Source organism: Dermochelys coriacea, chromosome 22, assembly GCF_009764565.3.
Source record: "Dermochelys coriacea isolate rDerCor1 chromosome 22, rDerCor1.pri.v4, whole genome shotgun sequence".
Taxonomy (NCBI): domain Eukaryota; kingdom Metazoa; phylum Chordata; order Testudines; family Dermochelyidae; genus Dermochelys; species Dermochelys coriacea.
Window position 1 is genome coordinate 13693551 of NC_050089.1, and position 16817 is coordinate 13710367.

Sequence of the window (16817 nt, forward strand, 5' to 3'; positions counted from 1 at the left end):
GAGGTTTGGAAGGGTGTTGGTGTAGGGGTGGGTGTGAGGTTTGGGGGGCTGTAGGGGGTTTGGGGGGCTGTAGGGGGGTGTGAGGTTTGGGGGGTGTTGGTGTAGGGGTGGGTGTGAGGTTTGGGGGGCTGTAGGGGGTGTGAGGTTTGGGGGTTGTTGGTGCAGGGGTGGGTGTGAGGTTTGGGGGGGTGCAGGGGTGTGTGTGAGGTTTGGGGGGGTGTTGGTGTAGGGGTGGGTGTGAGGTTTGGGGGGGCTGTAGGATTGTGTGTGAGGTTTGGGGGGTGCTGGTGTAGGGGTGGGTGTGAGGTTTGGGGGGCTGTAGCGGGTTTGGGGGGGTGCAGGGGGGGTGTGAGGTTTGGGGGGGGTGTTGGTGTAGGGGTGGGTGTGAGGCTTGGGGGGGTGGAGGGGGGTGAGTTTTGGGGGGGTGTAGGTGTAGGTGTGAGGTTTGGGGGGGGCTTCAGGGGCGTGTGAGGTTTGCGGGGGTGCAGGGGGGTGTGTGAGATTTGGGGGGGTGTTGGTGTAGGGGTGGGTGTGAGGTTTGGGGGGGCTGTAGAGGGGTGTGAGGTTTGGGGGTGGTGCAGGGGTGTGTGTGAGTTTTGGGGGGGTGTTGGTGTAGGGGTGGGTGTGAGGTTTGGGGGGTGCAGGGGGGTGTGTGAGTTTTGGGGGGGGTGTTGGTGTAGGGGTGGGTGTGAGGTTTGGGGGGACTGTAGGGTGTTTGGGGGGGTGCAGGGGGTTGTGAGGTTTGCGGGGGAAGGGGTGTGTGTGAGGTTTGGGGGGGTGTTTTTGTAGTGGTGGGTGTGAGGTTTGGGGGGGCTGTAGGGGGTTTGGGGGGTGTAGGGGTGTGTGTGAGGTTTGGGGGGGTGTAGGTGTAGGTGTGTGTGTGTGAGGTTTGGGGGGGGTGCAGGGGCTGTGAGGTTTGGGGGAACTGTAGGGGGTTTGGGGGGGCTGTAGGGGGGTTTGAGGTTTGGGGGAGCTGTAGGGGGTTTGGGGGGGTGCAGGGGGTGTGAGGTTTGGGCGGGCTGTAGGGGGTGTGAGGTTTGGGGGGTGTTGGTGTAGGGGTGGGTGTGAGGGTTGGGTGGCTGTAGGGGGTTTGGGGGGTGCAGGGGTGTGTGTGAGGTTTGGGGGCCTGTAGGGGGGTGTGAGGTTGGGGGGGTGTTGGTGTAGGGGTGGGTGTGAGGTTTGGGGGGGCTGTAGGGGGGTGTGAGGTTTGAGGGGGCTGTAGGGGGTGTGGGGGGGTGCAGGGGGTGTGTGTGAGGTTGGGGGGGCTGTAGGGGGTTCGGGGGCTGTAGGGGGGTGTGAGGTTTGGGGGGGCTGTAGGGGGTTGGGGGGCTGTAGGGGGGTGTGAGGTTTGGGGGGGCTGTAGGGGGTTTGGGGGGTGCAGGGGGTGTGTGTGAGGTTGGGGGGGCTGTAGGGGGTATGGGGGGCTGTAGGGGTGTGTGAGGTTTGGGGGGGCTGTAGGGGGTTGGGGGGCAGTAGGGGGGTGTGAGGTTTGGGGGGGCTGTAGGGGGTTGGGGGGTGCAGGGGGTGTGTGTGAGGTTTGGGGGGGCTGTAGGGGGTTTGGGGGGGGTGCAGGGTGTGTGTGTGAGGTTTGGGGGGCTGTAGGGGGGTGTGAGGTTTGGGGGGGCTGTAGGGGGTTTGGGGGGCTGTAGGGGGGTGTGAGGTTTGGGGGGGCTGTAGGGGGTTTGGGGGGTGCAGGGGGTGTGTGTGAGGTTGGGGGGGGCTGTAGGGGGCTTGGGGGGGTGCAGGGGGTGTGTGTGAGGTTTGGGGGGCTGTAGGGGGGTGTGAGGTTTGGGGGGTGTTGGTGTAGGGGGGGTCTGAGGTTTGGGGGGGCTGTAGGGGGTTTGGGGGGCTGTAGGTGGGTGTGAGGTTTGGGGGGGCTGTAGGGGGTTTGGGGGGGTGCAGGGGGTGTGTGAGGTTTGGGGGGGCTGTAGGGGGTTTGGGGGGCTGTAGGGGGGTGTGAGGTTTGTGGGGCTGTAGGGGGTTTGGGGGGGTGCAGGGGGTGTGTGTGAGGTTTGGGGGGCTGTAGGGGGTTTGGGGGGGTGCAGGGGGTGTGTGAGGTTTGGGGGGCTGTAGGGGGGTGTGAGGTTTGGGGGGCTGTAGGGGGTTTGGGGGGCTGTAGGGGGTGTGAGGTTTGGGGGGGCTGTAGGGGGTTTGGGGGGTGCAGGGGGTGTGTGTGAGGTTTGGGGGGCTGTAGGGGGTTTGGGGGGGTGCAGGGGGTGTGTGTGAGTTTTGGGGGGCTGTAGGGGGTTGGGGGGCTGTAGGGGGGTGTGAGGTTTGGTGGGGCTGTAGGGGGTTTGGGGGGTGCAGGGGGTGTGTGTGAGGTTGGGGGGGCTGTAGGGGGTTTGGGGGGGTGCAGGGGGTGTGTGTGAGGTTTGGGGGGCTGTAGGGGGTTTGGGGGGCTGTAGGGGGGTGTGAGGTTTGGGGGGCTGTAGGGGGTTTGGGGGGCTGTAGGGGGGTGTGAGGTTTGGGGGGGCTGTAGGGGGTTTGGGGGGGTGCAGGGGGGGTGTGTGAGGTTGGGGGGGCTGTAGGGGGTTTGGGGGGCTGTAGGGGTGTGTGAGGTTTGGGGGGGCTGTAGGGGGTTGGGGGGCTGTAGGGGGTTGTGAGGTTTGGGGGGGCTGTAGGGGTTTGGGGGGCTGTAGGGGGTGTGTGTGAGGTTGGGGGGGCTGTAGGGGTTTGGGGGGGTGCAGGGTGTGTGTGTGAGGTTTGGGGGGCTGTAGGGGGGTGTGAGGTTTGGGGGGCTGTAGGGGGTTTGGGGGGGTGCAGGGGGTGTGTGTGAGGTTTGGGGGCTGTAGGGCGGTGTGAGGTTTGGGGGGCTGTAGGGGGTTTGGGGGGTGCGGGGGGTGTGAGGTTTGGGGGGCTGTAGGGGGTTGGGGGGCTGTAGGGGGGTGTGAGGTTTGGGGGGCTGTAGGGGGTGTGAGGTTTGGGGGGGCTGTAGGGGGTTTGGGGGGTGCAGGGGGTGTGTGTGAGGTTGGGGGGGCTGTAGGGTGTTTGGGGGGGTGCAGGGGGTGTGTGTGAGGTTTGGGGGGCTGTAGGGCGGTGTGAGGTTTGGGGGGCTGTAGGGGGTTTGGGGGGTGCGGGGGGTGTGAGGTTTGGGGGGCTGTAGGGGGTTGGGGGCTTGTAGGGGGGTGTGAGGTTTGGGGGGGCTGTAGGGGGTTTTGGGGGGTGCAGGGTGTGTGTGTGAGGTTGGGGGGGCTGTAGGGGGTTTGGGGGGTTGCAGGGTGTGTGTGTGAGGTTTGGGGGGCTGTAGGGGGTGTGAGGTTTGGGGGGGCTGTAGGGGGTTTGGGGGGTGCAGGGGGTGTGTGTGAGGTTGGGGGGGCTGTAGGGGGTTTGGGGGGGTGCAGGGGGTGTGTGTGAGGTTTGGGGGGCTGTAGGGCGGTGTGAGGTTTGGGGGGCTGTAGGGGGTTGGGGGGTGCGGGGGGTGTGAGGTTTGGGGGGCTGTAGGGGGTTGGGGGGCTGTAGGGGGTGTGAGGTTTGGGGGGGCTGTAGGGGGTTTGGGGGGTGCAGGGGGTGTGTGTGAGGTTGGGGGGGCTGTAGGGGGTTTGGGGGGGTGCAGGGGGTGTGTGTGAGGTTTGGGGGGCTGTAGGGGGGTGTGAGGTTTGGGGGGCTGTAGGGGGTTTGGGGGGCTGTAGGGGGTTGGGGGGCTGTAGGGGGTGTGAGGTTTGGGGGGGCTGTAGGGGGTTTGGGGGGTGCAGGGGGTGTGTGTGAGGTTGGGGGGGCTGTAGGGGGTTTGGGGGGGTGCAGGGTGTGTGTGTGAGGTTTGGGGGGCTGTAGGGGGTGTGAGGTTTGGGGGGGCTGTAGGGGGTTTGGGGGGTGCAGGGGGTGTGTGTGAGGTTTGGGGGCTGTAGGGGGTTTGGGGGGGTGCAGGGGGTGTGTGTGAGGTTTGGGGGGCTGTAGGGCGGTGTGAGGTTTGGGGGGCTGTAGGGGGTTTGGGGGGTGCGGGGGGTGTGAGGTTTGGGGGGCTGTAGGGGGTTGGGGGGCTGTAGGGGGTGTGAGGTTTGGGGGGGCTGTAGGGGGTTTGGGGGGTGCAGGGGGTGTGTGTGAGGTTGGGGGGGCTGTAGGGGGTTTGGGGGGGTGCAGGGGGTGTGTGTGAGGTTTGGGGGGCTGTAGGGCGGTGTGAGGTTTGGGGGGCTGTAGGGGGTTTGGGGGGTGCGGGGGGTGTGAGGTTTGGGGGGCTGTAGGGGGTTGGGGGGCTGTAGGGGGTGTGAGGTTGGGGGGGCTGTAGGGGGTTTGGGGGGTGCAGGGGGTGTGTGTGAGGTTGGGGGGGCTGTAGGGGGTTTGGGGGGGTGCAGGGTGTGTGTGTGAGGTTTGGGGGCTGTAGGGGGGTGTGAGGTTGGGGGGGCTGTAGGGGGTTGGGGGGCTGTAGGGGGGGTGTGAGGTTTGGGGGGCTGTAGGGGGTTGGGGGGCTGTAGGGGGGTGTGAGGTTTGGGGGGCTGTAGGGGGTTTGGGGGGTGCAGGGGGGTGTGAGGTTGGGGGGGCTGTAGGGGGTTGGGGGGGTGCAGGGGGTGTGTGTGAGGTTTGGGGGGCTGTAGGGGGTTTGGGGGGTGCAGGGTGTGTGTGTGATGTTGGGGGGGGCTGTAGGGGGTTTGGGGGGGTGCAGGGGGTGTGTGTGAGGTTTGGGGGGCTGTAGGGGGGTGTGAGGTTTGGGGGGCTGTAGGGGGTTGGGGGGTGTAGGGGGGTGTGAGGTTGGGGGGGCTGTAGGGGGTTGGGGGGTGTAGGGGGGTGTGAGGTTTGAGGGGGCTGTAGGGGGTGTGGGGGGGCTGTAGGGGGGTGTGAGGATTGTGGGGGTGTTCGTGTAGGGGTGGGTGTGAGGTTTGGGGGGGCTGTAGGGGGTTTTGGGGGGGCTGTAGGGGGATGTGAGGTTTGGGGGGGCTGTAGGGGGTTTGGGGGGGTGCAGGGTGTGTGTATGAGGTTTGGGGGGGCTGTAGGGGGGTGTGAGGTTTGGGAGGGTGCAGGGGTGTGTGTGAGGTTTGGAAGGGTGTTGGTGTAGGGGTGGGTGTGAGGTTTGGGGGGGCTGTAGGGGGTTTGGGGGGCTGTAGGGGGGGTGTGAGGTTTGGGGGGGTGTTGGTGTAGGGGTGGGTGTGAGGTTTGGGGGGGCTGTAGGGGGTGTGAGGTTTGGGGGTGTTGGTGCAGGGGTGGGTGTGAGGTTTGGGGGGGTGTTGGTGTAGGGGTGGGTGTGAGGTTTGGGGGGGCTGTAGGATTGTGTGTGAGGTTTGGGGGGTGCTGGTGTAGGGGTGGGTGTGAGGTTTGGGGGGCTGTAGCGGGTTTGGGGGGGTGCAGGGGGTGTGTGTGAGGTTGGGGGGGCTGCAGGGGGTTTGGGGGGGTGCAGGGTGTGTGTGTGAGGTTTGGGGGCTGTAGGGGGGTGTGAGGTTGGGGGGGCTGTAGGGGGTTGGGGGGCTGTAGGGGGGTGTGAGGTTGGGGGGGCTGTAGGGGGTTGGGGGGTGCAGGGGGGTGTGAGGTTGGGGGGGCTGTAGGGGGTTGGGGGGGTGCAGGGGGTGTGTGTGAGGTTTGGGGGGCTGTAGGGGGGTGTGAGGTTTGGGGGGCTGTAGGGGGTTTGGGGGGGTGCAGGGGGTGTGTGTGAGGTTTGGGGGGCTGTAGGGGGTTTGGGGGGGTGCAGGGGGTGTGTGTGAGGTTTGGGGGGCTGTAGGGGGGTGTGAGGTTGGGGGGCTGTAGGGGGTTGGGGGGTGCAGGGGGGTGTGAGGTTGGGGGGGCTGTAGGGGGTTGGGGGGCTGTAGGGGGGTGTGAGGTTTGGGGGGCTGTAGGGGGTTGGGGGGTGCAGGGGGTGTGAGGTTGGGGGGGCTGTAGGGGGTTGGGGGGTGCAGGGGGGTGTGAGGTTTGGGGGGCTGTAGGGGGTTTGGGGGGTGCAGGGGGGTGTGAGGTTGGGGGGGCTGTAGGGGGTTGGGGGGTGTAGGGGGGTGTGAGGTTTGGGGGGCTGTAGGGGTTTGGGGGGTGCAGGGGGGTGTGAGGTTTGGGGTGGTGTTGGTGTAGGGGTGGGTGTGAGGTTTGGGGGGCTGTAGGGGGTTGGGGGGTGCAGGGGGGTGTGAGGTTTGGGGTGGTGTTGGTGTAGGGGTGGGTGTGAGGTTTGGGGGGTGCAGGGGGGTGTGAGGTTGGGGGGGCTGTAGGGGGTTTGGGGGCTGTAGGGGGGTGTGAGGTTTGGGGGGCTGTAGGAGGTTTGGGGGGCTGTAGGGGGGTGTGAGGTTTGGGGGGTGCAGGGGGGTGTGAGGTTTGGGGGGCTGTAGGGGGTTGGGGGGTGCAGGGGGGTGTGAGGTTTGGGGTGGTGTTGGTGTAGGGGTGGGTGTGAGGTTGGGGGGGCTGTAGGGGGTTTGGGGGGTGCAGGGGGGTGTGAGGTTGGGGGGGCTGTAGGGGGTTTGGGGGGTGCAGGGGGGTGTGAGGTTGGGGGGGCTGTAGGGGGTTGGGGGGTGCAGGGGGGTGTGAGGTTTGGGGGGTGCAGGGGGGTGTGAGGTTGGGGGGGGCTGTAGGGGGTTGGGGGGTGCAGGGGGGTGTGAGGTTTGGGGGGCTGTAGGGGGTTTGGGGGGTGCAGGGGGGTGTGAGGTTTGGGGGGCTGTAGGGGGTTTGGGGGGTGCAGGGGGGTGTGAGGTTGGGGGGGCTGTAGGGGGTTGGGGGGTGCAGGGGGGTGTGAGGTTTGGGGGGCTGTAGGGGGTTTGGGGGGTGCAGGGGGGTGTGAGGTTGGGGGGGCTGTAGGGGGTTTGGGGGGTGCAGGGGGGTGTGAGGTTGGGGGGGCTGTAGGGGGTTGGGGGGTGCAGGGGGGTGTGAGGTTTGGGGTGGTGTTGGTGTAGGGGTGGGTGTGAGGTTTGGGGGGCTGTAGGGGGTTTGGGGGGTTTGGGGGGTGTGAGGTTTGGGGGGGTGCATGTCATTCCGGCCGCGGCTCTACGGTAGCCCGGAGGGGCCAGAAGCCGAGCCGGGGCCGCTTCCTTGCAGCCGGGCCCAGCGCTGACAGGGCTGCGCCCCCCGCGAACCCGCCTCCCCAGCGCCAGCCCAGCGCACGCGGCGGCCGGGCTCGGGCAGTGCTCGGCTGCCCCCTGGCGGCGGGAGCGGGTGGCTCCCCCCTTCAGTGCGAAGTGCAGACCCGCCCCTTCCCCGGCGGCCGCGCGCTGAACCGTTAACGGCCGCTTGGGGCGCGAGCGCTTCTGCCCCCTTCGTCCCCCGGGCGGGGCGCGTGCAGTTTGCGCGGGAGTGGGCAGCTTGGGGGGAGGTGTGCGCAAGGGCGGGGGAGGCCCCTTCCTAGTGCTGTGGGGGTAGGTTATGGGGTTAAGGGAGGGGGGCGGTCGCTAGGGTTTGAGTGGTCATTGCATAGCAAGCCCCACAGGAGGTAGAGCTGTGAGGGTAAAAGGAGTGTATGGGGGGGTGCATTTTGTGGTGTATGGGGGGGGGACCTACTAGGGTTTGAGTGGTCATTGCATAGCAAGCCCCACAGGAGGTAGAGCTGTGGGGTGAACGGGGGGTATGTGTGGAGGTGCACTTTGTGTGCTGTATGGGGGGGTCACTAGGGGCTGCATACCAAGTCCTCTGGGAAGTGGAGCTGCAGGGGTGTGGTGGGGTATGTGAGGGGAGTGCGGCAGGGGATTTGTGGGGGATTATTAGGATCTGGGTAGGCACTGCTTTCCCTAAAGAAGGGTAATCCCCTCTGAGATGGGATGGCGGGGGAGCGTTTGGACCCACCACACCCCAGTTCATACCTGTAGTGCCCATAGGCCGCAAATGCATCCGATGAAGTGAGCTGTAGCTCACAAAAGCTTATGCTCAAATAAATTTGTTAGTCTCTAAGGTGCCACAAGTACTGCTTTTCTTTTTACAGTCACGGTAGAGGCTTGTCAGAAGGGGCTTGGAGTGAATAATAACAATAATTTGCCCCTTCGTCCAAGGAGCTCACAACACTTTGCTGGCACTAACTAGTTCAGCCTCACAGGTCCCTGTGCGCTGGATGGGTGAGTGCCGTTCCCATTTGACGTAGAGGGAAGGGCTCCACAGTGAGTGACGCTGAAGTTAGAACCCAGGAGTCCTGTCTGTCTGTTTCCCCAGCACTAACCACTGGACCACACTTCCAGAGCCAAGAATAGAGCCCAGGAGTCCTAACTCTGGGCCCTGGCTCTCACTACATGATCAGGCTGCCTTCCCTGCAGCCCAGAGAGTTCTGCTTTGAGTGCTGACCGAAAGGATCGCTCTATGGCCTTCTCAGACTATGTCATGCTTTAAATAGTAATGTTTTTCATTGGTAGTTCTGGTACAAATAGCTCCATAGCCGGTATGGTGTCCATCTCGGTGCCGTTCACGACATCTGAGCTTGAGTATGGAGTTGTACTTATGTTGTCTGAATTACTGTATGTAGACTGGCAGGTTGTGGCAGATGATCATTGTGACATATTGTTTCTTCAGTTCCTACTCTATCCAGTTGTGCTTCGCTTGCCACGCTTTACTTGGGGCTTTAGGTTCACCTTTCATAAAGTGGGAATCTATGGAGATCACATTATGCTGAAAATTCATGTTATAGTCTTCTATTTTTCTGTTACACAAGATAAAAATAGGTACTCATCAAATGTGACATTACACTTTTTGTCAGGTAACAATGACAAGTAACACAGTAAAAGCTGATGAAAATAGAAGTAAGCGTAGAAAGGAGATGGAGGTGAGTGGTTTTCTCTGACTTTGGTGGGGGAGAGGAAGGGACGGGCAACCCTTCTAGGGATGAGGGGAGCTCAGTTAAAATGCCCATTCAGTCGATGCTCTCTTCACTGAGACTGTCATGGATAACTGTCCAGTAGGAACAGGGTTCAGGCCACCATCTCACTCAATGTAAGTTACAGAAGAGTTTTCCTGAGTGAGTGCATTAGGAGATTACAAAATAAAGCTTTTGCTTTTCACAACAAACAAAACTTGACTTACATACAGCGGCACCCCTCTGGAGGGCTTATTCTGATTGAAAGCAAAACGTCAGGTTGCATAGACGCAGGTTGTCTATTGAACCACTCAAATCTCTCAACTCAGTGTTGAAAACAGACTTTAATTTCATCCATCCCCATAAATCAGCTTGCTTTCTAGAGGTGGGAATTTGAAATTTCATTGCTATTTCTTTTTCTGACTGGAACAATAGTGCTAGGAATTCAAGTGCTGTCTTGAACATGGTAAACTTTATTATCTTTCTGATAATGCTAGTTTTTTTTAACTATTCAAGTACTCAAGGAAGACAGGACCAGTCTGTATGGTAGGTTCATTTTGTGGTTTTTTCATTTCATTGTGTGTTAACGTAGCATCATTTTGCAGCACAGCTATATGCCAGGCCTGTTCAAAACTGTTGGCACTGGGGGGAAATCTGTGCAGCTGTCCCATACCGCCTCATCTATTGGTGCTCAGAGCAGAAGATTGCTGCTTTTTTCATATGGTACAGTGCACTTTGTAGTGTCCTTTGGCAAGATACTGGGGAGGTAAAACTGACTAGCTGGTTTATGAGGTCTTGTCTATACAGCAGAACTATATTATAACCTGATAATCACATTACCTGTTCAAATTCAGGATGGAGGCATAATACACTCACATGGTTAAGAACACAAGCTGCATGTGAAGTCAGCAATATGATAACCTTAATTTAAAATAAAATCCAAAATGCAGGACTAAACTGCAAAGTTTCAAATTCCTAAGAACCTGTACTAGCATGCATTTTTTTTTTCCCATGTGTTTCGTTACTAGAATGAAGCTTCAGAAAGTCCTCAGTTGTCCTCCCTGGAAAGACCAGACTTGGCTCTTTCTGAAAGCTCACAGTCACTTTACAAACCTGAAGCACTGGAAAAGGTTTTAAATGGTGATGTATTAAAAATATTCAGATTACTCAGACAGATAAATGTTGACATGAACCACTCGATTAATACCTTTGAAATAAAATAAATATTTCTATTAACAGATATGAACAAGGAAATTAATAACCTGTTGTCAAAATATGCCCACATTTTAAGGCAAGTGAGCTTTAAACTTTTATATAATTTTTATATACTTAAAATAACCTGGGATAATTCTTGTTTCTTAGAATATTTTTAGTCTAGCTACTTGCCAACTTTGTGATATGGATAGGATGCAAGTAGTTTGATGGGCTAATGCTTTCAACTGCATGGGTGTAATTCTTCCCTTGATGCACGCTCATAGTTCTGAGTAGTGTTAGAGCAGGGGTTCTCAAACTGGGGATCGGGACCCCGCAGGGGGTCACGAGGTTATTACATGGGGGGTCGTGAGCTGTCAGCCTCCACCCCAAACCCCGCTTTGCCTCCTGCATTTATAATGGTGTTAAATATATTAAAAAGTGTTTTTAATTTATAAGGGGGGGTTGCACGCAGAGGATTGCCATGTGAAAGGGATCACCAGTACAAAAGTTTGAGAACCACTGTTAGAGTATTGACAGATTGATCATAAAACTTAACCTCAGAACAAAATACAAAATTCATCTTTTTGCTGACACTACAATACAAACACACACAGTTCTTTTTATTGAAAAAAACAAAATAAAAGACGTGCCTGCTTAGCATCAGGAAAGGAAGACAGAAATATTTTTAGCACTTTTTTAAATTGATGGAAGGCACTTGGATACTACACTGAAGAGTGCGAATATGAATACCTAGATGATTGATACATAAAGGTGGCATGTGGTGTGGTGGAACGTCTGCAATGTCAAGAAACTGCAGGAGAAGATTAACCCTAAATCCTGAAATAACAAACTCCTCTATTTTGTCTAACAAGTTAGTCTCTAAGGTGCCACAAGTTCTCCTTTTCTTTTTGCGGATACAGTACTAACACCGCTGCTACTCTGAAATTTATTTAGTCTGTGAAACTGAAGAGTTAACTTAGTCATGAATGCCATTGACTGAGAGACAACAGATTTATAAGCAAAGCATGAAAGCAATTCCAAATATCAGCAGTAGTTGAGAATGTTAATATTTTTAAGTATTTATTTTAATGTTAGTTTTTTTTCCAATTAAGTGAGAGAGCGGCAATGGATGCTTCTTATGTACAAGAGCTTGATGGAATCTTGAAAGAAGCGAGGATCATAGAAAATCACTTGAAACAGAAAAGAGAGAGTCTGAGACACAGGTTCACAGTCATTGCAAACACCCTGCAAAGCTAAAATTGATTTTGTCTGGCAAATAAGCCGAAATGTAGGGCACAGAGTGTTGGTCATGTATGATGTTGAATACTGGAACATACGCTGTAAGGGAAAATGCTGGGTTTCATACATATTTAGCTTTCTGTCTGTATCTTTAACAGTTCGAGCAATTTTTAACACTTTTGGAAGCAGCATACTTTATTGAAATATAGCAAAAAAATCAAAGCAAAGACAACAGACAGTAATTAGTGTGGTGGCAATTAGTGATACAAAACACTGGTCTCCATGATAAAACCCTTACCTTTAAGGCATTTTAAAAATCAAGTCATAAGTTTGTCATCTTTATTGACTTGATTATGCTGAGCCCTGGGTTCCCTTCCCTTGAGTATGTTGAAGAGATGGGAAGAACAAAATAAGGGAGCTGTGAGATGCTAGGGTTTGGGACTATTACAAGAGAACAGAAGCGGGGAGGATTTTGATACTAAAATCTAGGATTTTATCAAACATTGTCATGATTAAATTTCCCCTCCAGAACTTATGTGATATCCCTTATCAAACTTGACTAACAGTATAAATGAAAATAGCCTTTAAATTGTTTTTCCACTTACTGATTTTCTGTTTTTGTTTCTATACTGTCTACAAACAATTCTTACTAGAATAAATATTATTTTTTCATCTCAGAACATAGAGAGAGGAAGGAAGCATGGGAATGAGGAGCTATCAAGGATCTTATTCTGGGAAGAGTGTAAAAATAGCTTTTGGCAATATTTATTTGAAAATACACTTTTAGCTCTTTTATTTATTTTAAACGAATCATAGTGTAACATTAACAATAGTTTGGGTCACATTGCCAAATCCCCATGCAATATGTTGAAAATTAACCCCATACTATGTCAGTGTATGGCGTATATACAATTTACTTAATACTTAAGTAGTATTTGAACAATTTTTCTTCACTCTCTGACTGAGTTCAAACAATGATTCATAAAATGTACAAGACATCATTTGTGCAGTTTGCCAGACTAATGTAATAAAGAAAACCACTAGAAAGTCCTGTAGGATGGTGCCTAAATATCTTGAAAAATCTGAACCGTCATCTGCTTCTGACTTTTTGTCCATTGTATAAGAATATTACTTTAGTTTAACAATTTTACCTATTTTCTTTTAAAATAAATTATTACATTGCTATTAAGGGATAATGTGAAAGGTTAACTTGGGAGAATGGGAGAGGTATGTATAAGACAATTAGAATTTGTAGAAATTCATGGTAGCTGCAGGCATAAACTTCCTAAACTTAAACTTACAGATGACATCACTGTTAAGATGTTAATATTTAATGTACACTACTATGGATTGTATGTTTGTCTTGCCCTACACTCCACCGTAACTTAGACAAAATCAAAATGTGAGGATACTGGAAGATATTATCAATCTTAATTTAGAAATAATACCAACGAATATAATATTTTTGTTTACTACTCTAAAATGTTTATCTTAGACTAAGAATTTGACTCTTTCTTTAAAAAAAAGGAAACTTTAAAAATTGTGGTTATTTATAGTTTCACAAAATTCCATCCAAAATGTTTACTTTATAAAGTATAATGATGATAAAAAGGACAGGTCAGCACTCTTGTTTCTGAATTTAGACACCTAAATCCTTATTTAAACACCTAAATAAACATAATCAGACTTTCATTGGTGCCAAGCATCCACAACTTCCACTAAAGTCAAAGGGAGTTCTTCGCAGGTGCTTACATCTGTGGCAACCAGGCCACTTATTTAGGCACCTAACTATGGATTTAGATGTCTAACTTGAGGCATGCAAGTATTGAAAGTGTTGGTCATAACATTTATAGTATCAGTAAAGATTAGAGCTCACAAAAGAACCACTGCATCATATAGTTAAATTCTTTACCAGTAACATTATTTTTTACAGAACACTGTCCAATACTATTACTTTTGCAGTGTTTTGCAAAATTCTAAAATCTATTTAATAGGACTATAATTTATAGATATAAGTGCATGTCTTATAAGTATGATTGCATAGTCGGGCATTAAGGTTCAATTAAATGCAAGGTGTTCATCTTTGAAGAATCATCCTTGTTTTTGTGTAGTCATGTTGTATTCTTTGTGCATCTGAGTTGCTTTCTTGTAAAATATTCATAACCTATGTCACCCAAGGTATAAGCATCTGCAGAAGATGTTACATATGTTGGGACTCTGTTCTAGTGAGTGCACTTTATAGTCCAAAGACACATTGAAAATAAAGTCATTTGTCATGTCCACAGTACCTGGACTTGGACGGTAAACTATACACTGCTAGTTAAATGAATTGACAAAAATAAAAATTCTTATGACACGTTTTTGTTTTTTTTTTAATAGGCAGACATGAAGTTTGTCGGACTTTGAAGTAATCACTTTTATGCATTTCTAAAGTGCTTATCATCATCATATCTGGGTAGAAAATACATGGAATTAAAGACAGATGAAATTCCTCCATAGAGGAACAAAACATCTATCTCTTCCCTATGTACATTTAGGCAACTACCTAAAGGAATATTATCAACTAATTTTATAAAGTTTTAGCTTCTGATAAAACAGGGGTGGCCAACCTGAGCCTGAAAAGGAGCCAGAATTTACCAATGTACATTGCCAAAGACCCACAGTAATACGTCAACAGCCCCCCATCAGCTCCTCCTCCCCGCTGCTCCCAGTGCCTCCCACCCACCGGCAGCCCTCCCCACACCTCCCGATCAGCTGTTTTGTGGCATGCAGGAGGCTGGGGCAGGGGGAGGAGGAGCAAGGACACAGCAGGCTCAGGAAGGGGTGGAGTGGGGGCAGGGCTTGTGGCAGAGCCAGGGGTTGAGCATTGAGCCCCCCCCTTCCCCCCGGCACATTGGAAAGTTGGCGCCTGTAGCTCCAGCCCTGGAGTTGGTGCCTATATAAGGAGTCGCATATTAACTTCTGAGGAGTCTCATGTGGCTCCGAAACCACAGGTTGGCCACCCCTGTGATTGAACATCCTTTAAAATAATATGTCCAGGATCTTCAGAACATTTCCTTAGAGAAAAAGGTTTCTCCTTTGTTGATTTTATAAAAAGTCTTTTAATCAGTGTAGAAACTGACCAACTGGCTGACTTCATGTTTCAATTTCTCCCAGTTGAAAAAAGAATCTGCAGTGACCATCTTACTGGCTAAAAGTATCAGTGTGCTCCTTCTGTGTGCCTGGTGGCTGCCTGTTAGTGTTCTTCACACTTCTATATAGATAGTAGTGTTCACAGCAAAGTAGTTTCCTTGATTATTTTAGTTCCCATCTCTGATATACCAGAGTATCATTTTGCTGTTTTTATTATCTTGTCCACACTGATGGGGATCTTTACTAATCATCTCTCTCAAATATCTCAAGATTTACTGGGGGAAGAAACAAACAAAACTGTTTTTATCACCGACAATGAATCTAAAAGCTGTTCCACATTGTCACTGAGGAATGAATTACCTATGGACTCCAACTGGCACCTTTCCCACCACAATCTGCTTTCCAGTTTTACTGAGGGAGGTTTGAACTGAAAATTAATTGTCTTTAAAGCTGCAGATCTAATCAGCAAAGCTCAAATGGCAGCTACTTTTCCTTTAAGTTTCTCCTCTACTATTTAAGCTGTACTGCTTTAGTAAGTTTAAAAAAAAAAAAAAGGGTAAAAGCTCAGATCAGTAACAGAATATAAATGTACTTTAAAAATAGCAAATAGGCCTGGGGTTAAATATTAGCCCTGCTGAAGTAAATGAGAGTTTTGCAGTTGACTTCAATAGAGGCCCAGATTTCATGCCTGCATTTTAAAACTTACTTTTTGGCAGTGGGTGTGGAGAGGCAGAAGAGAAGGGGTGTGGTGACATCCTCTTTTTCTTCTTCTGTGGCATCTCCATTACAGGAGATTGGCAACCATGGAACCCATTCTGTACAATCCTCTGGTAATTTTTGTGTGGATGAATAGTCCTTTTGATCTACCCAGGATATCACAAAAAGAAAAGGAGTACTTGTGGCACCTTAGAGACTAACAAATGTATTTGAGCATAAGCTTTCGTGAAGTAGAGCTTGCTTCATCCATCCAAAGATCTTTTTTATGCCTCATATTCTTCTGTCATTAACTTTCCCTTCCAGTGCCCATGAACAAGCATCGCCTGCTGAACTTCTTAAAAATGTGCCCTGTAAATCAAATCTTTCTTTTCATAAATTCTTTAAATAATGTTTACTGAGTTCCAGTGATCTCCAATACCTTTTCATTCATTATGTGGTTATCCATCATATTTTCAGAATTATTCCATAAGATCATAATTCTAAGGCTTATAGTTTCTTTATTACTGATTGTTGGAATGTTCGTGTTTCACAGCCATAATTTGATACAGGCCAAATGTAAGTTTTAAGAGTTAGAATTTAGTCTCCAAATTTATGTGCTTTCTGATCAGATGTTTATTCTTCCAGAATGTCTTTTGTTCTTGCTGTTCTGGTGCTGACTTCAATATTCAATCTTCCATCTTCTATAAGGATGCTTACTAAGTAGTGATAATTTCTCACTTGCTGTACAGCTGTGTTGTTCACTGGAATCTTGCATGTTTTCCCAGAATCCTTCCTTTAATGACCTGATTTTGTGTTCAGGGTTCTGTTTTCCCAGCAATATGTGTATAAGGTATTTGCTTGTCTCTGCCCACGACAGACCCACTGCCATACCCAGCATCTCTTTTCAGGCAGTTTTATTTTTCAAACATCAGCAAAAACAACAAAAGAATTACTCAGCCCACCATGGTCTACAGCTGCCAGGGAATTTCCCCCTTTGCCTTTCTCAGTCCTTTTTGTGCAATAAGAGGTGAAGCAGGAAGGCCTGAGAAAGGCAAAGGGGGAAATTCCTTGGGAGCTGTAGCCCAGGGTGGGCTGGGGAACTGTTGTTGTTTTGGGATACGTCTACATTGTACTTTAAAATCTGTGGCAATGAGTTTCAGAGCCTGAGTCCACAGACTCAGGCTCATGGGGCTTGTGCTACGGCACTAAAAATTCAGCTATGTAGGTGTTTGGGCTTGGGTGGAGCTTGGGCTTTGAAGCCCGGGGATGTGGGTGGGCTCCTGAGACCAAATGTGTGTGTTATGTGAACTGTGTACATGGTAGATTTTAGGGCTGCCGCTTAGCAAGTCAGACGCCTGTACCAGATATGGACTGGCTAAGGAGCTTCCTTCCCAGAGAGATACTCTGGATGTGTTGGGTATAAGATCCTTTAATGTACTGTCAGGTATGGCTGAAGTTATCCTAAATAAGGGAAGTTGCACATAGTACCATGTAGTGGCTGAATAGCATAATACAGCGTACCGACAGGTTTCAGAATAGCAGCTGTGTTAGCCTGTATTCGCAAAAAGAAAAGGAGTACTTGTGGCACCTTAGAGACTAACAAATTTATTTGAGCATAAGCTTTCATGAGCTACAGATGCATTCAGTGGAAAATACAGTGGGGAGATTTATATACACAGAGAACATGAAACAATGGGTGTTATCCTACACACTGTAAGGAGAGTGATCACTTCAGATGAGCTATTACCAGCAGGAGGGGGGAGGAAGGAAGAAAACCTTTTGTAATGATAATCAAGGTGGGCCATTTCCAGCAGTTGACAAGAACGTCTGAGGAACAGTGGGGGGAGGTGGGGAAATAACATGGGGAAATAGTTTTACTTTGTGT

The 16817-nt window shown here is 51.7% G+C and overlaps 1 protein-coding gene across 3 annotated transcripts in view; it reads left to right on the forward strand.

The window, feature by feature from the left end:
• Positions 1-16817, forward strand: part of BCO2 (beta-carotene oxygenase 2) — a 91758-nt gene that overhangs the window by 38607 nt on the left and 36334 nt on the right. Inside the window, exons 1-2 of one of the 3 annotated variants that reach the window (XM_043501061.1) lie at positions 8576-8641; positions 9700-9811. The exons of the other annotated variants lie outside the window; for them this stretch is intronic. Coding sequence (XP_043356996.1) covers positions 8582-8641; positions 9700-9811 — 172 coding nt within the window. The 5' untranslated portion in view covers positions 8576-8581. Of the gene's footprint in view, positions 1-8575; positions 8642-9699; positions 9812-16817 lie in introns of those variants that run through there. 3 annotated transcript variants of the gene reach the window in all.